General features: G+C 32.2%; 1 protein-coding gene across 1 annotated transcript in view; it reads left to right on the forward strand.

Moving 5' to 3' along the window:
• LOC129218562 (N-lysine methyltransferase KMT5A-like) overlaps positions 1-24,831 on the forward strand; it is a 49,538-nt gene that overhangs the window by 13,634 nt on the left and 11,073 nt on the right. The window contains exons 3-4 of the mRNA XM_054852870.1: positions 10,604-10,682; positions 15,658-15,763. Coding sequence (XP_054708845.1) covers positions 10,604-10,682; positions 15,658-15,763 — 185 coding nt within the window. The remainder of the gene's footprint in view (positions 1-10,603; positions 10,683-15,657; positions 15,764-24,831) is intronic.

Here is a 24,831-nt window from a genome sequence, read left to right on the forward strand (position 1 = left end):
ATATTATTAAAAACATAAATGCCTAATTTATATTTGAAGTGAAATGTGTTTAAAAAACATATGTAAAGCAATTTCATCCAATCACTCTTAAACTTGCAGATAAATAAATGAATAAAAAAGCACCTTTTTCCCGATTTCTTTTCTTTTTTTCGAAAATGAATTGATAGGTATTTAAAAGGACTTGGACTAAGATTGTGGACATGCTTTTCAAAAACATAAGTACATTTCTTATGATATTTATTTTCTTTTTTAAATTGTCCTTTAATGGGAACTAAAAACACCAACCTTTAAAATTACAAATTTATTTTGAAAATTCATTAACTTTGCAATGAGTAAAAAAATACCTCTTTAAGTTTCAACCAAGATGTGAGGAGAAAGCTCCTGAACTTTAATTTGTTTCTTTTTTAACTTATGATTCCTTGTCACAAGTTGAACTTGTGACAACAAATCAAAACTAGGGTCATTCTTCAAAAAGTGTAACTTTTCTGTCACACACTTTTTACAGTAAAAACTTTAAGGAACGATTCATTTAAGGATGTTTTTTTAATTTCATCAAAAATATATCTATTTAAACCTGCCAACATAAGTATATTTAATTTTTTAATATTGTGTTTTAGTTCATTTTAGTAGTATAAGGGATTAATGTCACACAATAAATTTTTACCTCCGTTATTGAAACACAGTGGACTCGCTAAGGATTTTGAATTGTTAGCCAATAAATTAGCTAAATTTTAAAAGTGTTAGCCAAATTTCAAAAGTCTTAGCCAAAAACTGATTTTAATGTATTTTTGTCTGTTGAAATATTTAATCAGAATAAAGTATAACTTAATTTTTGACAATCTTTCAAGGATAAGGGAGGTATTTTTTTTTCCTATGGAAATTTTGGAGAATTTTTTGTTCACCAATAAATTTGCCAAATTAGAATTTTTTTTGCTGAATTTACGATTTTATCGCATTTGGTGCAGTAGTGAATACTTGACGCGGTACTTGCAAACATAAAATGCCATTTCTCTTTAACAGATAACAGTAATGACATCACATTTTATGTCCCGTTATACAAGGGCCCCCTTGTTTATTTTCAGCCATAAAGAAACTATGAGATTTTTGTTGAAAACTAAGAAGATGGATTTTGTTTTAAAAACCAAGATTGATTATTGAGAATTCTTACTTCCATTAACTTGAATTTCAGGGATACAAATTAATGTAAAGAAAGAAATACCCATGTTTTCATATGCTTAACTTGTGCAGATTGTAGCAATGAAGAAATTTCTTTCCTTGAAAAATATATCCTAATGGCTTATATTAATGGAAAATATAGGCCTAATGGCCTATATCCTAAAGAAAATTCCTCACCCTCAAGACAGACCTCATCAGTATCATTTTTTCTGGGGTGAGAATTCATTGATGGAAGAGTAATACAACAATTTTAGACAGTCTTCCAAAATTATAAATGACCAGTATATTTTCAAATTTAGTAATTTGGAAACATATTAATGCTACATTATTTTTTAACAAGCAAAAAAATCGCTGTATCTTGGGATAGCGTTTTGTCATCTTGCATTCCCAGGGACCACCTACCTAGAGCTATAAGGCCGCCTGCTGACAAGACATGACCTCTTTCAGGCTCATCTACATTGTTTTAGACTGCAGAACTCTCCTAACTGCATTTTGTGTGGTGAAGGAGTTGACATGAATAGCGAGCACCTCTTCAACTGCCCTGCACCAGGGCTGTGGAGTCGGAGTCAGACTGATTTTGGGGTAAAGGAGTCAGAGTCGTTCGAAAACATGCCGACTCCGATTCTGGGTTTCTTTTTTTTCTTTAATTTTCACTGACTCTCCTTGCAATTTTTAAAAAACTGACTACCAATTAATGTGATTACATAAAGGCCTACTAATAAGAAAATAACTGTTATTGTGGCAAACAGCTGACTTGATTGTTTATCGAACTTTCTGTAACAGCTAGCTACGCCATAGTCTCCTAGTTTGCTTATTTTTTAGCTTTGTTTAACTGATAGAAACTGTCAGCAAACAGTTTTGTGCCTAACATTTTCAAAGTAATCACTTTCATATAAGAATAATAATGTATATTTTACCTCTATCTCAGTTATAAATAGTAAAAGGAATGTATCGTTTAAGCAAGTTGGGAAACTTCTGACGGTGCTCGGTAATTTCAAATAAGTGTTGGCATGAAACCGCAAATCCAAAAGATCTGATAAACTATAAATGTTTTTTTTTAATCTAAAGATTTTGTCTAAGAAAGCTTGGTTATCACTAAAAAGTACAAAATAAAATGAGTACATGATTTATTAGTTACAACTCTCAATAATAGTAGTCATGGGCGTCGCGACCGGGGGGGGGGTCCAAGCAGTGGCGTAGCTAGACCCGACTTTCGGGGGGTTACTTCTTATATATATATATATATATATATATATATAATATATATATATATATATATATATATATATATACATATATATATATATATATATATATATATATAGGAACAAATCTGATATACCCCCCCCCCCCTTGGCGACTTTTTCCTGTTGGCACCAAAAAAGCGTCGCCAAGAAAACTATGTATGACGTCATATGTCATACATCGTTCTTAGCGATGCTTTTTTAGCGCCAACAGGAAAAATTCAAATTATGTCATTAATTATTTAATGAAATTAATGCATTAATTTTTTTCCGTTGTTTCTCCGGGATACGAGCCCTCGGTCTCATGGTACTTTCGTAATGAGACCTCGGCTCGCCGGCCCTGCCTCGGTCTCATTACGAAAGTACTATGAGACCTCGGGCTCGCCAGGACCTCGCTGCCGCTCGGTCCGTTATCCCTCCGACTTTTAATATACATCACAGTCGGATATAAGTCACAGATCTCCTCCGTTCAGTATACAATAAAGTCACAGATTTTATGTGAAATTAACACCATTTTTGTGCTACAAAAATGCCAACCAGACCAAAATACAAACTACCAGAAACACACTAAAAACACAATAATTCAAAATATGTTCACTTACCTTTTTTACTTTTCTTTTACTTCCTCACGTGAGGCAGTGCACATATGTTCCGCTCTTAGGGAAATTATCCCATTTTTTATTATCATTACTTTACAAAAATATTTAAATTATGTTTGTTTTGACAAAAAAAATTCCAAAAACAACAACCTTATTTTACTTGTATTTTGTACTCCACCCAATTAATTTCGCGAATTATTTCCAAAAACTTTACAAACATATCCTCATTTTTGTATTCACAATTTTTCATTCAAAAATTTCAATTGATACATTTGGACAACATCACAAACCGAACTCATAATTAAAATAGAAAATTCAACTAAATTAACATTAAAAAACAACAAGAAAAAGAATACTCTAAAATAAAGTTTGAATTGAAACTTTATTTTAGAGTATTCAACTTAAAATCTCCCTAAGAGCGGAACATATGAGCACCTACCTCCTACCACAGAGACACGTGCAAAAAGACACACTTCGAGAAACTACTTTCCAGCGTTCAAGTTGCAAAACCAGGGTTGCCAAGTTATCGCCTTATTGGCGATTTTCGTATCGAGCGAAAAATTAAAATCTCGCCAAGAGGGGGGCATATCAGAGGAGAGCCATATATATATATATATATATATATATATATATATATATATATATATATATATATATATATATATATATATATATATATATATATATATATATATATACAGTGGCTCCCAAAAGTGTTCGTACACTTTGAAATTTTTTAGTAAAACCAAAATAACTCGAAACTGAATTCGAATATGGAGTCCAATATTTTTTCACATCATTCCTATGTCATTCTAAATACAACCCATTGGTTTTTTTCAAAATATTAACGGATCTTCTTTTTGAAATGGGTCAGAGAACGAAGAGACAGAGAAATAACACGCCACAAAAGTCATCGTACACTCAAATATTTTCGAATAAATTCATGATTAAAATTATCATATGCCGTTTTATTATTATTTTTGCATTGTGTTGACTCTTATAAGTCATTTGGCTTTAATTTTTTGTTTATTTATTTCTTAATATTGTGCTTATTGCTATAAAATCGCTGGTATTCGTAAAAAACCCGCAAACACCATTCAAAATTCGAATTTGTTTCCCACAGTTGCGGTAAATTGGTTTGAAATGACTCTAAATTAGTTAATTTATTTGCTTGTATAGTAGATTGCTTGATAAAATGCTTTAAACAAAGGAATCGGACCGAAAACAAGGTAAGAAAAGGTCAACCGGCAAAGTTGACAAAACGTGATCAGAGATTTAAAGTTGCAAAAATTATAAAAAATACACATTTGAGTGCTGTAAAAGTTTCTACAGAGTTAAAAGAAAAATTTTACGTTTAATTTTCACCTAAAATTTTTCACCAAGTTCTCTGATTAGCTGGATTAAATGGGGCCTCTTCCCGCAGAAATTTTCTTGATTGCACGAAAAACACAAAGCTTACGCTTTTCGTTGCAAAATCAAGGATAAATAAGCTAAAAATATTCTAGAATTACGTCTTGTTTGTAGATAAAAATTAACTTAACATTTTTGGTTGAATTGTTGCATAATTGTAAGTAGAAGAAAAAATTAGGAACTTAATCTTAAGAACTTAGTTGGATCAGTTAATCACGACGGTGGAGGTGTTCTAGTGTGAGGGTGCATATCAGCATCCGGACTTGGTAGTTTGGAATTTTTTGATGAAATAATGAATCATACTGTTCCTTTAAATATTTTAAAAACCAATTTTGAACTCTTAACCGAAAATTTGGTTATTGGAAACAACTTTGTTTTTTATCAAGATAACGATATGAAGCACTCGGTTTTCAACGTTTGCATCTAGTGCCTCAAAAATCGTCCTAAAATTCAGAAAAAAACCCCTCAATCTCCAGATTTGAACTTAATGTAACGTATTTAGAGATATCTATAGGCTAGATTACGAAAATACGGCTTTAAAAACGAAAATAGAGCTAGAAAAACTAAGACTCGAAGTGTGGTTGAACACTTACTCAGAAATTACGCAAAAGAAGAAAGAAAAAGAATGAAATCTATTCCCAGACGTTAAAAAGGTGTTATGAATACTGTATGATATTCTACTAATTAATAACTTAATAAAAAGTTAGATTATTCAATAATAAATAGACATTTTATAAAGTGTACGAAGACTTTTGTGACATAGAATTTCCGGCACTTTTTGGTTTTTGATTTTTTAAAAATTAAGTTTTAATATTTTTTAAAAACTTTTCATGTAGTTTTTGGTAAAAATTAATCATAGATCTTATAATTAAATACGCTATACCGAAATATTAATTCTAACCAACGGATTGGGGCCTATTTCGTTGAAAGTCGTAGATGTACGAAGACTTTTGGGAGCCACTGTATGTATATATATATATATATATATATATATATATATATATATATTATATATATATATATATATATATATATAATATATATATATATACATATATATAATATATATATATATACATATATATAATATATATATATATGTATAATCGCTTGGAATTTTTCCCTTTTCTTCTTTTTTTTTTCTTTCTCTTCTCTCTTCTTTTTCTCTTTTTTTTTGAGACTAACTTTTCGGGGGGTTTTTTCCCCAAACCCCCCCCTTAGCTACGCCCCTGGGTCCAAGGGGTTCGGACCCCCCCAATATTTGAGGACCAGACCCCCTCAATATTTGAAAATCGGACCCCCTCAATAATTGTCAAGATGAAATTCATTATTTTGGGGAAATTATTTTTGCTTTGAAGACTTTAAACGCTTGCATAATACATAATTTACCATGTTTAATTCATATCAAATAAAACGAAATGAACATCGAAAAAAAAAGAACTAAAAAAAAACAAACAAAATAGGCGATGTGTATAGTGAACGGAAAGTGAACTCCAATGACAAACCATTACTCTGCTTTCCGCGCACATTAGCCTCAGTGGAGGATGCTAGAAAGGGGACACCTTCTCCCTAGTGCTAATAAGTCAACAGAAGTGAGACGGGGATCTAAATGTTTGCCCCTTTCGTTCTTATCTCGTTTCTCGGCGCTTCCAGGTTTCTGTTTTGAGTTTTGCAGTGTCCGATTCGATTCAATTTATAGCGACCCCGATGTTACCCAAACAAAATGAGACACCATACCTCTTTGGCGGTTTTTTGCAGCTGGCAACAACACCCTGGCCAAAGGATGCACAAAAATTTAGAAGACCACTTAGCTGGTCAAATGTTAAGTTTGGGGTAGAAAGGGAAAGGAGACGTGTCATGTGTTTGACATTATTCAACGCGTGGCTTCAAAGTACCTTATCAAAGCGCGGGTTCTCAAATGGGTTTGCGGCATTTCAAATTTGACCAAAAAAAGCGTTACGTTATAGAAAACAAAGAGGAGGAGTCTAAAAATTAACGTGCAATTTCAAAAGCAAATCATAAGCCAGCATAACGATGGATACTGTGATGTCACTTCCGATAGACCAACGAAAAAAGAAGTGCAAGATTACCAGAAAAAAAAAGACAGAAATAAAAGGAGCTTTCCTATTGGGAAACGTTCCGACAAAAATAAAGATTATTTCATGTTTTCTGTTGGTCTCCTTAAGAGTAGGTGACCTGAAGAGCGCTCCTATTTTTGTAAAAATACTTTTTTTTACAATTCGATTACGGCTATGGAGAGATGGCTTGAAACGGTAAAATGTAGCAAACCTTCTACATCAAATGAACCTGAGCAATTTTTAACTACTGAATCATCATCAACATCCACGGAACCGTCTTCAAAAAGTCATAAGACCGTGATAGGTAAGTACCATTCTGTTTAGTGTAATACATGCAGGGGTTCCCCGATTTTATACTATTCAGATGAGGTTACTTCTCGATTTTCCGAACGAAATTCCTAATTACCCACATCACTACATCTAATGAGAATATCTTTTTGATGCATTATTTCACAAAAAACTACTCGAAATTTGAAGACTCGTCAGACAAAATTTTCTGGGAAAGGAAAGTTTATGAAAGTTCACAGTGACCTCCTATCGAGTAGCCCCCGAATGCCTGCTAATCAGGTATGCTTTACAGTCAATATTTTGACATTATGAGACCTATCGTAGCTAATGCGTTTAACTTTAGCTCTCTCTTCTTTTTTTTTTAAATGTTTCATCTTTTATAAATTTTAATGGAATAAATAATACTCTTTTTAGTTATTAAAGCTTAACAGAAAATTATCCATTAATAATCCTGCTTTATTGAACAACTTTTATTGAAGTAACCATTTTAAAACTTATTGTCACGTGTCAGAAAAAAAGCAGTTAATTTCTCTATCTCTTTCCCATCGTCCGCTGATCAGAATTCAATTATACACCAAATGCTGTTTGTTCTCATTGTAGGCCAGTACTTTCCAATCTGTGGGGTGTGCCTCTCAAGGAGGCCTGTCACTTAAAGAGGATCAGGAGGGTCACTTTCCCTGCTGACTTTGAGAAATAAGAAATGAATATATTTACATGGGCATGGTTTTTGCTGTTTTTTGGTTTCATATGCACTGAGTGTATGGAGGATTCAACAAAAAAGCAAAATTTTGGTGCATTTGTTACAAAAACCTGAAAAAATTAAGAAAATACTTTAAAAGGTTGCATTATTAAAATATGATATCATGAGAGCTTAATTATTTGTCTTTTATTTTTGTAGTTGTGTTTTACGTAGGTTCGTGAATGTCATAACGGTGAATTATATACTTTAATTTTTTGATTAAAAAACATCAAATTAAACTCTTTCGAATCCAACTTGTGGCAAGAACTTAGAGCTGCTGGGTTTATCACTATGTAATATAAAAATTTAATTATACAGTTGTCGCGGCTTATATATATATATGAGTCACATTTTGTACTAAACAGCTTTGATTTCATAAGGCGGCTGATTCAATAAAGCTGGATTTCGTTTTTGATGATTTCATTCATTAAGAACGGTTAATTCGATTGTCCACTATTTCAAAATGTTGAAAATTTGTTGCGACTACTCTTGGTGTGCCGCCCTTCGTCGTGTAAGGCTGAAAGAAGCTTCAGTGCGCTGAGAAAGCTGAAATTGTATCTTCGGTCGACTGTGACACAAAAGTGGTTGAATCATGTTACGTTCACAAAAACATCTTGAACGAAATTGATCACAAAAAATAGCACGGATATTCGTATCCCATGTGCAGTCTAGAAAAAATGTGATTTTTGGCATTTAATTTTTTTAAACTTATTGTGTAATATGTAAATCAAGATGTACCCGTTTAAAAGTATTGTATTAAAAGTAAACCCATTTCTATTTGATGATGTCAAGTATTTGTCTCATATATATATATATATATATATATATATATATATATATATATATATATATATATATATATATATATATATATATATACGAATTTTTCTTAATGCAACTTGAAAATGACAGAGTTAGAATGATCCCCCCCCCCCAATAAATTTCAGCTGACGACGCCAATGATAGTAGTTAATCCTAAAATCTTCATATTAAGGTTAATTCTAAAGCTGCCTAAAAATTTAAATCTGAATTGAGCCAAGAACTGTAGGTATAGTGAAAGCTATTCATACAAAGCTGTATACCGCCGCATTTTGTGTAAAATTTGCTCCATACGTACACGTACACGAGCTCTCCTCGCAATATAGTGTGATATTTTCATTGAAATTTTTAAGATGAAATTTAAGATTTATTCTTGGGGCAATTTTTCAGAATTAAAGTATCTCAATTTTTATAGACTGAAATTAAGTTGAGGTGTCACCCGGGAGGGGGGGAACCGTCCCTTCTCAAAAAAGTTTTTGGACTTAGCAAAAAAGTTTTTTTTTTAATCTCATGTTATAGCTTTGAAAAAATGAAAGCGCAGGGTTAGATCAACATTTATTTGTTTAACATTAAAGGGGAGTAAATTAATCCTTTTCAATTAAAAAAGAAGGGATTTTTAAGTAATCTTACTTTAGAAATCACAACTATTGCTTAATTTCAAATTGAACTTCTTTTGTTGTATGCATCTTAGGTTTATAATAAAATACAGTAGAGTCTCAAAAATCTGAGGTAATTGGTGCTCCTGCCACCTCGGATTACTGAAAACTCTTCATATCCAAAAATTCCTTGGACCATGATTTGTACAGCATCAACTTGTCCACTTCCCTTTTTTAATACAATCTGATATTTCAAAACTGTTTATTTGTTCTTTGAAGCTAAACAATTACTAAATATTTTTATTTCAAGTAATTTTTTGCTATCTCTACGACATCTCCAAATCCACCCTAATAGTTATAGTCAATAAATATTTCTGCTACTTCGTGTTATTGACGTTGACCATTCAATACCTTTTTATTACTTAATTCGATTTTCAGATTTTAATGCAAAATATTTTTTTCCATAAAAAGTATGCTTTAAAATAGCCACAAAGGCACATTAAATTAAGCGCAACATCGGACTTTTGGGACTCGGATTTTCGAGACTCTACTGTACAACGCGAAAATTTCGTAAAAAGGAATTGATATTTCATTCTCTGTTTAGTGGTTTTTTCCCTTCTCATGAGAGGGGGGTTGATTTGAATAAATAAATAAAAAAGCCAGAGTTGGAGTCGGACATTTCAAAATCCAGGAGTCTGAGTCTGCCATTTTTCTTCTGACTCCGCAGCCCTGCCCTGCACTCCGGAGGTACCGCGATTGCTCCTTTTTTGAGACACTCTCCCCTCCTGTAGATTCTTCGTTTTTATACTAGACTGCAAGACTTTGTATGCTCAAAAGAGCAAATAGTTAATTTTTACCCCTTTTTTTATTTGAAAAGGACGTAATTTTGAAAAAATTTAACACAAATTTGAATTAAAAGAAAACTAAAATTTAAGCCGCACTTTAATTTGTGAGCACAATTAACAAAATTTCTTCTTTGATATTAAATTGGCCTCTATTTTCAAACACTAAGAGTTTTTTTTTTTTTTAAATAATTTATTATTATTGTTTATTATTTATTTATTTTTATGTGAACAAGTTTTTTTTTTATTTTTTAATGAGTAAAATAATTGAAATTTAGCTTGGCCATTGTTTATGGTTACTCTAACACTTTCATGTATGAATGGAAAAAAAAGAAAACAAAAGGTTTTGAAAAATATTTTCATTCAAAAGTTACATATTCTGGAGAATGACAAACAAGGTTTGAGCAAAAAGGATTGAACTCTTTAATCAGTTAGGTATACATTTTCAATTTTGATATTTGCTGGCTTTTTATTATTATTATTTTGTCTTTTAAATACTCACCCCCCCCCCCCCTTCATGAATTCATCACCCCCTTAAGGAGTCAAATTGTCCCCAGGTTGACAACCACTAATGTAGACTAAAAAAAAACATTTTAATGAATTAAATGCATCTAATGTATCCAAAAAATAAAGCATCAGGTGGTTCAAAATATTTTACGTACAAATTAGTTAAGATGTAAAAACATATTGTCTCTAAACTTTTGTGAGCTACTGTAATTTTTTAAAAACTGTTTTAACATTTTCTTAAGTTCATTTTGTATAGTTCTACCTAATATCCAGTTTCTATAGAAACAAATTTATAATTTCTTTAGATATCAAGTTACAAGTAAATTGTTATGAAAAATTTAAAGAAAAAGACTGTGTTAAGCCAAAAAGAGACAAAAAAAATAAGTAAGTTTTTGTTATTTGCTTTTGCATGTGATTTGCGCTTTTAAAACATTTTATAAACTATTAACTTTTTCCAAAAATTCAAAGTTTCACTTAAATGTTTTGGAGAAATTATAGTATTAAAAATCATTACCATTATAATAATCCGCCCATTATCGTTTACTTATTAATGGATAATCAACCAATTTGTTTAATGGTGCATCCCTGATGTAATATTTACAATTTTTACAAACCGTATTTATTGAAACCCTGTGGTATGTTAGTTCAAGGTAACTAGCAATGATAAATGTTTAGGATTTCATGATTAAATGAGGCAGCTGTTCTTTTGATCCTGAAATCATATTAGGAGGTTTTTAGAACCAAATTTTTGGTTCCAATGCAAGGAAAAAGATAACCAACCATTTTTATACAATATTTATTTATTTTCAATTCTTACAGACCCCGAAGAGTTCCTATTTTTCTTACTTTTTCCTATTTTTTAAAGCTCTCTCCTTATTTTCCTACTTTTTCCTTTTTTTTCCTACTTTTTCTTTCTTTTGTATAGAAATTTCTAATTGTGTATTTTTTATTTTTACAATGCACACCAAAAATTTTCTGCATGTTTTCAATTTTTAAAAAGCAAAAGAAACAAGAGGATCCTGAACTTTTCATTGACTGACTACAGTAATTTCTGGAAAAGGAACGCCACTGCGTCTGCGTGTTTAAAAGTTAAATTTTCGTGAGTGACTTTTTTACCGTTGCTGCGTTTATGATTGACTTTTCTTTTTATCGTCCCGACTTCAGTCCTACTGTTTTACGGAAACAAAGAAATGGATACTGGCCCATTCTGATGCAATTATATATTACTTACCGGTCAATTAGAAGCTTTAATTAAAGTAAACGGCCAACTGTTCAAAAAGTACGGGAAAAGCCGAATTTCCTATTCACCAATTTTTCGTATAGATAATTACAAGGGAAATGGAGCTCTATTTAAACAGAAAGGCAATCTAAAACTTTAAAAGGAATGTAAGGAAGCAAAAAATGAAAAACCTGTACACATTTTCTTGATGTTAGTACAAAATAAAAGCGACATATCACAGAAATTCGCAAAAACGGAACACTTCAAAAATAACAGCAGAAACTAACTTTTTTTATGCATAAATATGATTATTGTTCATTCTAAACAGGAAACATGATTATAAAATTTCAGTTTCTTTCCTTGCAAAGAGCGTATTTGCAAAAAAAAAGAAGACAAAACCTAGATGGGCAAAGCGTTCCCGATTTTTGGAGAAAAATAGGAAATCAATTTAAATGCGAGATTCCGTTCTTTATTTCTTCATTTTTAAAAGTTGGGGGGGGGGGGATGGATCCACGAGCAAATATGTACTGCATTTCTTTTTCTTTTTAATGGGTATTTTTTAATCTGATATATCATCAATATCGAGGAGTTGCTCCCCCCCCCCCCTTTCTCTCAATTTCGTGAACAATTTCCGAATGAATATTTTTGTTGTATGGTGAGGATTGAGCAAAACTACATGTTTTCTCTTTTATATGCACAGAGAATCATTAGTAACTGATCTTTTTCTTTGATAAAAATGTTCTGTTTACCATGCACTAATTTTCCTTTTTTTATTCTGTGACAAAAATTTTGGAAGCAGGAGGTAAAAAATCATCAAATCAATAAAACAATATTCGTTTTTATTGCTTGATTAAAATTAAAACTGGCCCGTCATTGTTATTTTTCCCCCGGGAAGGCTAGCGAAGTATGTATACTGAAAGCAAATTTTGTCTGAAAACAACAAAAACCGCACAAACTTGTATAGTTAAGCATTAAATTTTTTAAAGCCAGGGAGGGGAGGAATTGACCTCACTGACTCCCCTAAATCACGTTCCTGAAACAAAAATTTTATTGAATGGCTGAAAATATATGTAACACAATGAAACCCTTTAGTTTACTTATTTTGTTATTTATTTAGTTTAATTATTTTATTAATTTTATGTCCCATATTTAAGAACAAATTTATTTTAATTCTGTATTTTCAGTCTTTTTCTTTCTTTTTTTTTTTTTTTTTCAAATTCAACCATCTGCCCCTGTTTATACAAGAAAGCATGTCAGCTGCTGATTATTTTTAACTAAAACTAAATTAATATTTACTTCTCTTTTTGTATCGCAGTTTATGACAACAGGAGCTGAAAATGTTAGTATTTTCAAATGATAAACGGATGCTCTCGAAGGAATGTTTCCGTTTTTGACAAAACAAATCTTTAACAAAAATGGTTTTATTGCACCAAAATATGAGGTTTTTTTTTTTTTTTTTTTTTTTTTTTTTTTTTTTTTTTTTTTTTTTTTTTTTTTTTTTTTTTTTTTTTGTGATCGCTTAATCGCATTTTATTCTTTCACACTTAAAATTTTTATTACTGTATTGTTGAAAGGTTTCTTTGTTTGGATTTATTTTCATATTTTTGTATTTAATATCTTTGTTTCCACCAGTTTATTTTTCATACTGAAAATTAACAGCTTGTTTCTTTCATTTTGTTTTTATGACTCGATCTTTCATTAAATCCCTTCACCCCCTAAATTTCCCCCTACTTCAAAAGTACTGTTAGTTTATTTTTGGGACAGTTTTAAATCGAAAATACTGTTAGTTTTTTTACATTAGAATAAAAGTTTACGCTGAGTTTGTTTCCTCTTGACGTGTGTTCAGTATTATCTCTTCCTATTTTTTCCTACTTTTTAAAGTGATTTTTTTTCCTCCTTTTCTTATTTTTTTAATTTTTGATTCCTTATTTCCTATTTTTTCACCACAAAAAACCACTTCGGGGTCTCTTCTTACTATGAAAGTATGTTCTACCACATAAGGAAATTTTAGATTTTACACTCTGTTGTAAATTTTTACTTTACAAACAAACCTAATTTTAAAAAAATTATGTTCTCACTCCTTCAACACTATAAATTCAAATGTTTTTAATGAAAAAAAAATGTATTTTTCCCTAAAAAATATGAAAAATTGACACTATTGTGTGATACAGCCAAGATTGACCTCTGGCTCCCCTCAACCCTTTGTTCAAGCACTCAGGGGTTAGAAATTGTTGCCTCTTTTTCAAAACTTAAATTTATTTAGGAATAAACACTCTTGCAAGAAATGGTGTAATGCAGCAAATTGTACAAAATTATTACTTATACGTAATTAAACATGTATTTGAATATGAATAACGCAATTAGAATTTTGTTTTAATTTTATTATATTGGTATAGTAGAACTTCGACTATCCAAATTTCAGGAAATGAATTAAGACAGAAACGAACTGCGTTTTTCAAATTAATTGTTGTCTGTTCTATTTTTCTTCCCTCCATGAAGCTAGTGTAGGGATAGAGTGAACATTATTGAGACTGATGAGTCACTGGCTTATCTCAGGGGCAGCTCTATTATTAGCTTCTATTTTGCAGCACTTGTACGTATGCTCAATACAATAGGGTGGTTCAAAAAAATTGATTTTTATATTTCAGAATCGCGTTACCTCTCAAAAGTTGTAGTTTTATGTCCTCAATTGGGGAAAAATAATTAAAAAATTCTAAGTTGACATCTTCAGTTTGCGCATAAGGCTGAAAGTTTGGAAAAATTTGTTAAAAATTGAAATTTTCAGAGAAAAATGAAATTAGTTTTTTTGTATTTTTTCATAATGCAACAGCCATAAATTGTCAGTATATGGCGTAGTTTGAACTTAAAAAATATTTTATGGCTTTTACATTAGATTTTTAGTTTAGGCATACGCCTAACATTGAGCAGGAGATTTTAACATTGAGCAGGAGATTTTAGCCTTCTTACTTGCTATCTGTAGCAAACGAGCTTCCAGGGGGAATATGCCTGTAACGGGTTTGTGGCTCTTCACTTGGTTGTTCAGTCAGATTCCTTGGTGTGTGTGCTGCCTAAAAACATTAAATTTATAAAAAAAAAAAAGTATTGTGTTGAAACAATGACACCTACACAGATCTTTGGAAATACGGGGAAATCTCAGAATCTTATGTGGGGGGGGGGGATATGTTACCTATTTTTCACTCACCAAAAGTGTGGTTTCAAAAATTACTACTTATGTGGTGATAGTTTTTTCATTCACCAGATGTTTCCTTTTACTCCAACTGATCCTGTTATGAGAATTTAAGCCTCAGAGGAGATGTATAAGCCCCTGAGTCTCATGTATTATTACAGGCATGAAAGTTTTTGCCTTTTTTTTATGGAAATCTTTTTTTTTTTTTTTCCTTAAATCCTTTCTTGGTACTTTTGATATTGATGCAAATCTGATAAGAAATTGTGACCCACTTTCCTGCCTTATTTTTATAGCAAAATTCATTAGATCCTTAACCTATGATTTAAGTTTCAACTGCCTGTGCTCAAAACAGTAACAAGATCATGTAGCCTTCAGGACATTCCTCGGTTTGACAAATTGATTCTAAGTTGTACCTAACCGACACGACTTATGGAATGTAAATACATGTGTAAGATATGAGCAGTTTAACCTTGTAATCTACAACTACATATGAGGCATGTGGTTTTGTATTCCAACCAAGCCTGTTAACATTTACATTTGACCTGATCAGTGTACTACAGGTTAGGCCTGAATACAACACCATGTGTCTCACAGATAGTTGCAGGTTAAGGAATTAAATTTTAGACTTTGTTGGCTTTGTGTATATCCACCTAAATAATCTTCAAAGAAAGTACCTGAGAAATCTTGGCAGGAATCCTGCTATCCTGGTCTGAATTTTAGCTCCTGATTAATGCTAGCAAAATTCTTCATGCAGACTTAAAGATCAATATGAAATTTTTACTTTGTAATATTGACACCTGTATATGTTCTTAGGAAGATGCTTTGAACATATTATATGATAATAAATTTTAAATGTAAATATAATTTTTTTTTGTTTTGTTTTACATTTCTAGTATATCTTATGTTTTTGTATTTACTTTACTTATAACTTTGAAATGCATTTTTTTTATCAGGAAGAAAACAACAAACTTGAACTCTGAATCAAAATTGCAGAATAGCCAATTAACAGATTTCTTTCCTGTAAGGAGAAGTAATAGAAAAACTTATCTAAATGTAATGGTGAGTTTTAACTGTTTGGACTTACTATTTTTAATCGCATATCATTCCAACTTAATGTTTTCGATGTCTCATTTCCCTAAATCTCAGATGAGGCTTCTACTGCAAGTAACAATATTTTGATTTTAAAATGTGTGCAACATTTTTTTTTTCTTTGCTCAGTGACACAGTTCTTTCATGTAAAACACAAGCTTTAAAAAGACTATAAGAACCATCCTTAAATTATTTCACTACCTATTATGATTACATATTCCTCCCAAACTAGGGTCCCCAACTTGCTCAAGGGATACATTCCTTTTACTATTTTATAACTAAGATCAGAGTACAATATATATATATATATATATATATATATATATATATATATATATATATATATATATATATATATATATATATATGTGTGTGTGTGTGTGTAATATGAAAAATTCTTTGCTAGGCCTTTTCCATATTAAGTTCTGTTCACTTATATGTCGGCGAGTATGAGTCACAGACATTATTTATTACACACTTAAATGCTTCTCATACCATATAGGGCTATGTTCTAGGCTCAGATGAGATTCCCCGTAAAGTACCTACCAGACACTTTTTTTCCCTCCAGACTTAAGCCAGCCTCTGTCTGCGGTGCAAAGCCCAATAATATTTCGTTATTGCAATCTGCTCTCCTATATAGATCACGTGAGATCACATGATCGAGGGATAAGTATCTGTAATCTTTTAATGATATTCCCTATATAAAAATCGTGGCACAACTAAACAAGTTGGTTAGTTAAGAGAAGTTCCTGCTGGTATATTCTATGTAAAAATAAAGATGTGATTTGTGAATGTAGCTTTGTCCTCTTCCTACGTGGTGGATTATCACGCCGCAACACTGCAACTTGCAAAAACCAAGATTCGTAATCAGAACCGAGTGGCGGTTCTTACATATATATATATATATATATATACAGGGGTGATTGTGTTCCGGTATTTTACGAATTTCCGGTATTTTCGGACGTATTTTCGGTATTTTTATGTCCGAAAATATGTTTTTTTGGTTATGCTTTTACCTCCCTACCTCCACATTTTTTAAAAATTATATAATACTCATCAAATATACCTGCAAGTGCCTTAAAATGGACACCTATCGCTTAAGATGGACAAATGTCAAGATAATTTGTATAACACCAACTCGTAACTTTGTAATCCATTAAAAATTTAATCAAATGTACACACAATATTTTGACTCAGAACTATTTAATACTGTGGCAAAGGTGCACTTAAGTAATAGGGACCAAAGATTCCCCCCCCCCCCCGCACCCCCCCTGTTCTCGCTTTGAAACTTTCAGGTATTTTTTGATGAACTCACAATCACCCCTGTATATATATATATATATATATATATATATATATATATATATATATAGGGTGGTCCTTATTTATATGGGGAAAAAAAATTTCGGAATTCAACAAGTGACGCCCCCTAGTTTTGTGACACTATAATAAAAAGTAACGTATGCAAAATTTGAACTCTATCGGTCAATAATAACACGTGCCCCTAGGCCGTTGAACTTTAACACTTTTGATAATTTTCTCACAAATCTTCGAAATTTTACTTCAGACTCAGTACATTGTTTCTCCTAGGTTTGCAAAATATTTTAACCGTGAGGTAACACTAAAATTAATCTTTATAGTTAATTTATATCATGTAAAGATTTTACGTTGAATAAGAATGAAATAAGGCTTTAGAAACTTTCCTTAATCGTACGCTTTTCTCAACGTATCTCGATAGTGTGTATTTTTTTCCGATAGTCTTAAACGGTTTGTAAAATAAATTGTTTATGTGACTCATATTCGGTAAATTAGTTGCAAAATTCTTCGATTAATTTTGCTCCTCCTTCAGTTGTATCATTCACAATTTTCAATATTTTAACGATCTTTCTTCCCTGTAAAGAGTTTTCTTCATTTTGCCGCGAATCAGGATCAAATAGAAAAAAATCTTCTGGTATTTGTAACTTATCAAACAGTTTATTGACTTGTTATTGATTCTATGAAGAGGGAAATCTTTACCAAGAAAGTATTCCAAATCATCTACAGTTATCTGAAATTTGTTAAACAGTCATCAGACACGTCTTCCATATCACAAGCATTTTTTGAACTAGTGTTTTCCTATCTTCAAAGTTAATTCCTTCATCCAATACGGATAAAGTTGCTAGTTTATCCCCTAAAACCGTAAGTGATTTATAAATTTTCCAATCACTGCTTCTACTGCATGCTTGTCGTCATTTTGTACGCTGCTAGTTTTTCAGACATATTATTCAAAGGAGCCTTGATTGGATTGCTGCGAAAAACCATATCTTCATACAGCATTTAATTGTAAAACAGTTTTGTGGAACAGCATAAGGGCTTTGCTTTCTTTTCATGTAAGGTCAATTTAAATTGTTTCCTAAATATAAAAATTTTCAAACAAAAATTCCTTTTGCCACCCATGTGGCTCAGGGATAAGCTCCAGGTTGTCAAAAACATATCCCTGTAGGAGGAAATTCACCAGGAAATATTATTACAAGTTATGAGAATTATCTGTAATCTTTCTCAATTCCGCTTTTTACGAACAATAAATAATATGTCATCAACTTCGTCTTTTAGAATTTAAGTGGCATGTGTACTTGATTGAAATGTCATAAATTCTGAATGATGGAGATCTTTCCACAAAATTTTGAAGCGCTTAAATAATCGAATATCTGATCTGGAACTAAGAAAGGCGAGAACTTCTTTAAGGACACACTCTGCAGTACGATTTCAAGTGCACGATGATGGCAATCCTAATGTAATACATCACCGTTCAATATTTGCTCTCAAAAATTGCATGCACAATTCGATGGTATTGCAAGTCGTTGTATCAAACACTACAGCTAGAACAGTTAGTAATAAAAAGTTATCATATAAGATATCATAATCAACTGAAGAAATATCTAAGGAATTCCGAGTAGTTGTTCAATATTAGGACCTGAAGCTATCACGGTAGTCCTGCCGGCGTTCTTTTTCCAGTTACATTTGTATACCAGTGAATAACTACAAAATCTAAATTTAAATTCATGAAATTTAATTTTACGTCTCGAAGATTTTCTCTTGCTTTCTTAAGGAATGTACCATTGATCACTAGGTCATTTGGATTCAAATTTACTGCATCTATATAGGCTGTAAATAAATGAACAACATCTTTATCCCTAATATGGCATTTGTCTAACAGTGATGAAAGGCGAGCAGATATCAATAGTTGTCAAGTTTTTTTTTGCATTGAGGTAGACCAGCTATAGAAAACAAAAGTTAAACAGTTTAGGATAGATATCCATTTCGATTTCTAAATCTTGTGAATCGCAAGAATTTGATGATAATAAAGGACTATGTACTGAAGTAGAAGAAAATTAACTTAAAGTATAAATTTCTACATTGTTCTGATCTGGATATTTTTTTTAATTTATATTTTAGCTATGGAAAATACAGTATATTGTTATGTTAGGAGCAATCAAGGATTTTTTGAAATTTATATTTTAAAAATAAAAATTTTATAAGCATTTATGTATGTTTATAACTAAAGAACAGCGAATTAAAATATAATTGCAATTACTTATATTTATAGCATTGAAACCTTGCGACTCTATTTGCCACACCTATTACATACACAGGGAATTTTGTAAATCAACACCCTCAAAGCCTGGAGGAGGCAATTTGTTGCTGTCAAAGATCATTCATTAATGACCTAGGCCATTCATTAATGGCCTATAGAACCCCTTGTGTCCATCTTGGTGGGAAGAAACGTTCCCCTGCTGCTTGGTTCGAACAAGCGCAGAAGAGCGGTATGCTTGATCCAAGGCCATTGGTGTACATGTACCCTCTGTAAAATGTTAAATTTTACAGAATGAAGGTGAGAGAATGGTCGGTCTGGAAGTAGCAGCACCTATTGAGGTTCAAAATTACTTTAAATATTAAACGTTAGAATTATTTTTACATAAAAATGAGAAAATCCGCAATTTTTCCTTCAAAACTCAAAAAAGGGGCCCTAAGGGCACGTGTTAATATTAATAGATTGACTTAAAATTTTGCAGGGATCATTTATTTGTATAATGGAACAAATTGAGGTTGCGTCGCGTAAAATATCTGCAACTTCAAAGATAAGGACCACCCTAATATATATATATATATATATATATATATATATATATATATATATATATATATATATATATATAGGGTTATTACAGATGAGGAACCCAATTTCAAAAATTTATGTTTATTTAAGTGTCAATTCTAAATGATTTATACTTACAGCAAGGGATAGAGGAAACGTCTAAGTTTTGTTTCCCGTTGTACATGTGCAGGATTGGCAGCAGTGGTTGAAGAAACAACTGCTAGAGTACTGCTGTGCATTCAGTAACAGAATATATGCTTACACATGTGTGGGACTTATAACTTGGAATATTCCTTTATCTCGAAGTTTTCCCTGGGTCCCAAATTCTTGAGACTATTGTGGAAACTTCCCATAGCTCGAACTACTAATAACTCCCACATTTTAACCGGTCTCTTGGGACTTCAAATTATTGAGAGTAGACTATATATATATATATATATATATATATATATATATATATATATATATATATATATATATATATATATATATATATATGATGAACTGGGGTGCTATTCAACAATTCTAATTCTTCATATGATGCCATAATTGAAAAAGTTTGGGAACTCCTGGTAAATACTATTAGTGGCATACCATAAACTGTAAAAATGTTTCAAAATTGACACCAACAATCAGCTGAATGAACTCAAGTTTGGAGTTCCAATGGAAAGTGAAAAAAACTATTAATTTTCAAATTTCAAGAATCATTTTGCAGGGTTCCCACAGGTCTTTAAAGTGCTTTATTTTAGTTACCAGCTGCAAAGGCCCTTTAAAGTGCTGTATTTTGAGATGAAACTCATGATTTTTCTTTTTACTTTATTTTGGTCTGCACATCTTTTATTTTTGCTTCAATTATGTGTTATTCCCTGTCCCCCCCCCCCCCAATTGTAAAAAAAATTCCACTTTTTTTTACAAAATATTTTTTTATTTCTCTCCAAAAGAGCAATAAGTATGCCAAATGAAGCACGGGATTGTGTGAACTGTTACAGGAAGCAAACCTAAAACACATAGTTGAGGAAACCACCTGATGCATTTGGTTCTTGTCGAAACTCGTATTAACCTTGAAAATTTTAAAAGAAGAATTGAAAACTCGAAAGGGAGTAATCATACATTGCTCTCCTAACAATAAAAGATCATATAAATTACTGTGAGGGTTTACTAAATCTTAAAATTAATAAGGAATACTTATGCTCAGTTGTAATATCTAGACAAAAATATATGGAATACTTGGAAAAAGAAAATAAATAAAATACAACAAAAAAAATATAGAACCAGATAAGTAATGAACTTAAATTTGAAGAGACAAAAATAATGTTTGGAATCTGACATTTCTTTATTTTTAACTGCCTATGAACTTTCAAAAAAAGCAGAAGTATTAAGAGATATAACATTTTGTAGTCAAGCAAATAGTTTGATGAAGTCTGCATGAAAAAAAGAGCCCTAAATAAAACTAATAGAAAAAATAAATAAATGAAAATATTGAGGAACTAAAAAATTTAAACTAATATCATTTATTAAAAAAAAAGGTTTCAGCATGACAGATATACGTTTTGTTAGAAGAGTTTTTTTTTCATTGAATTTGCTGTTATAATTAATTATAAAAAATGCTCCTTATTATTATTTATTTAAGTTTCATAAATTATATTAAGTACATTTTAACTTGAGGAAGTAAAGAAAAGTAAATAGTTATTTCAGGGCTGTTTGTGATCAGCAACTTTTGGGTTGCCATTTCTGAAAACGTTAGGCTGAAAACTCGTTCTAAAACTGAAAAATTATTTTTTAAAAAAATCTTTTAAAATGACTTTTTTCAGTGATTTTTGTATGTATATTTGAAGAGGGGAGGAGGGTGAGCTTCCTCATAGTTTCCGAAAATTTCACACTGTTTCCAGAAAATTTAACTTGAGTCCACTATCATCCCTGCATTTATTTGTAAATAGAAATTTTGCAAGTATATTAAGAAAGCGATATGTGAATTTGATTAGCCTCGTTTTTTTGTTCCATGGCTTGTGTCACATGCAATATTTAACTTCAAAATTTAAATAATAAAAAGAGAACCTGAGTAGTAATAAAAATTTTGAATCCAGCCACTGCAGTACAAGCAAGTTCTTACTTTTTGTTTTACAAATAGAACTGTAATTGCAACGTTGGCCTTACATCTGTTAGTTTTTTTATTCTGTCTCTTTTTTTTTTTTTTTTTTGCATTAAAATTATGCTTACCGTAAAATCCCGAAAGTAACCCCCCCCCCCCCCCCCATCGAATATACCCCCCCCCCCCCCTTTTTTCGCCAAAAGTGAAATTTTCAACAATCCCGAATATAACCCCCCTCCCCTGATTTTATTTAAAAGAACCCAGTGCAGCACGCTCGAATCGAATTCGCTTCGATAACAAAAGGTTGCCGTTTCTTCCAAACCTGTCTTGGATCTTCAAGGTCAGCGCCGCTGCATTCCGTACGTGTCACGTGACAGATAAAGCCAATCGCGTCTCGCGCTCTTCCGACCCAACCTCTCATCCACTGAAGTTCGTATTCGTATTACGATTCTTCTCTCTTCTCGCTCTGGTTTTGGTTGTTCAAAAATGTCTCGGCGAAGTTTCACAGTTGAAAAGAAGCTGGAAGTTTTACGGTGGTACGATGCGAATGGTTCATCGCTTCACAAAACAGCTGCCGAATACAAACTCGATCGCAAATGCTTGCGGGACTGGCTAAAAAAGAGAGATTTTCTTGAAATGAATGAATTCGGGAAAAATAAAAGAGTTCGGAAGATTGGCTGCGGTCGCAAACCACTTTCTGAAGATATTGATGAAGAGCTATATGAATTTTTGCTGAAAGAAAGAGAAGCCGGGTGAGCGGTTAGCAATAAGCTGCTTTCCGAAGAAGCTCTTAAAATTGGCCAAAAACACGGTTTTACTGAGTTTAAAGCTACAGCTCAGTATATCGCCAATTTTAAAAAGAGGTTCAACGTGTCTTTGAGAATCGGCACGACGGATTCCCAAAAGACACCCGAGGAGCTAAAGGAAGCAATTTCCTGTTTCTTTGATTGCGTGAAAAGGTCTCGCGAAACGTTTGACTATACCGACTACAACATAGGAAATATGGATCAAACGATGTGTCGATTCGATATGCCAATCAACCGCACAAATAATGTGAAAGGAGACTCGACCATTCGCATCACAAATACCGGATGCAAGAAGCGGGGCTTCACAGTTGCTTTGTGCGCCCGCGCTTCCGGTCACAAGATGCCAGCCCTCTGCATCTTAAAAGAGGCTTCGGGAAAAATTCCGAACAAAGCTTGGTCGAAGCTTGTCATTCCGGAGAACGTGAGCGTTACAGCCACGAAAAACGGCTGGATGCACGGGGACACATTTAAGCTTTGGGTGCGGAAAGTGTGGGGCTCCGATGAAGATGACGTAAAACGTCTGCTCATTATAGATCGCGCCCCCATTCACAAGACAGCGGAGGCCTCATCAGCTCTTGCAGAAGTAAACACTAACGTAATCCTCATTCCTCCTGGCTGTACTAGCCTATTACAGCCTGCAGATGTGTGCTGGAATAGGCCATTTAAAGCGAAACTGCAAGAGCTGTGGGCGGACTACCTCCGTAAGGAAGAAAGAACGGCCAAAGGAAACTTGAAGCAGCCGTCTCGCCAGGACGTGCTACGATGGGTGTCCGTTGCATGAGCAGCTGTTCCCGAGGAGCTAATAGTCAAATCGTTTAAGTGCTGCGGTATATCTATCAGCTTGGATGGTTCGCAGAATGGCGAACTACACTCTGATCTTGCGTGCGCTTTTTGTCCTTCTACTGATGAACTTCAGCCAGAACTTTTGGACTTAGCTTTAATGGAGGATGAAGTGGAAAGTGACTTTGAGGGATTTTCTGACGAAGACTAGTGTATAAAATTCTCTCGTTTTGTAATCTTTTTTAATTTCATAAATCCAGGTTCGTTCAAAATAAAAAATAAAAAATGCTTTCGATAATTGAAAGTTATTTAACTTTTGGTATACCAATTCTTGTTCCTGAATTAAAGTGCATTAATAATTTTTTTTTCAGTGTTTACTAAAGTTTTTGAACTGTATAAAGTCAAATTATAGGGGTTTTACAATTTTAAATTTAGCATCCCTTTTTTGGTAATAGATGGCGCCACCATTCAATGTGTTATTTTTACTTATTGATGTTTAAACGATCTTTTTGTGAAAATTTTCTAAAAAATCTCGATTATAACCCTCCCCCCCCTAAAATGTATCGATTAAGTTTTGAAAAGGGGGGGGTTACTTTCGGGATTTTATTTTTTTTCACCCAGGATGCAAAGGATTCAATCAAATATGCTAAGGATATATTATAAGTAAAGAGGGGGTTTTTTTTAGCTTTAATCAAGGGGAGTTTGAAAGTGACTTCTTAGCATTTCATTTGAAATTTTCTGTTGAAGTGTCTGTTTAACCTTTTTACCCATTTTTTTTTCTGAATTACTCTTCTTGTGTGATTTCCAGTAAATATTTGAATACATGTAGTTTTAGAATCAATATGTATTTTAGAAGTTGCTAATTGCATTGATTTCTGCTAAAGTTCAATGCTGGAGAAAAATAATAAACCTGTGTTAACCATACCTGTTAATTACGCTTTTTAACTATGCAAAACTACATTTATTATAGTGTGAGAGGTAAATAATGTAAACTAGAAACAAAAAATAGTGACTTGTTTCTTTCATCTCGTAAAGAAGGGGAAGTTAGGGAGACAGGGAAGTTAGGGAGACACCATGTGTCCCCTACACCTTTTCCTTATTTTTTTCCGACATGTTCTATTACTACAATTTGAGTACTTTATTAGCATTTTGTTCAAATATTGAGTGTGCAAGTGTTAAAAAATTATTTTTGCATTTTATTTGAACACTAGCGTTACCTGCATGGCTT

Source organism: Uloborus diversus, chromosome 3 (assembly GCF_026930045.1).
Source record: "Uloborus diversus isolate 005 chromosome 3, Udiv.v.3.1, whole genome shotgun sequence".
Classification (NCBI taxonomy): Eukaryota; Metazoa; Arthropoda; class Arachnida; order Araneae; family Uloboridae; genus Uloborus; species Uloborus diversus.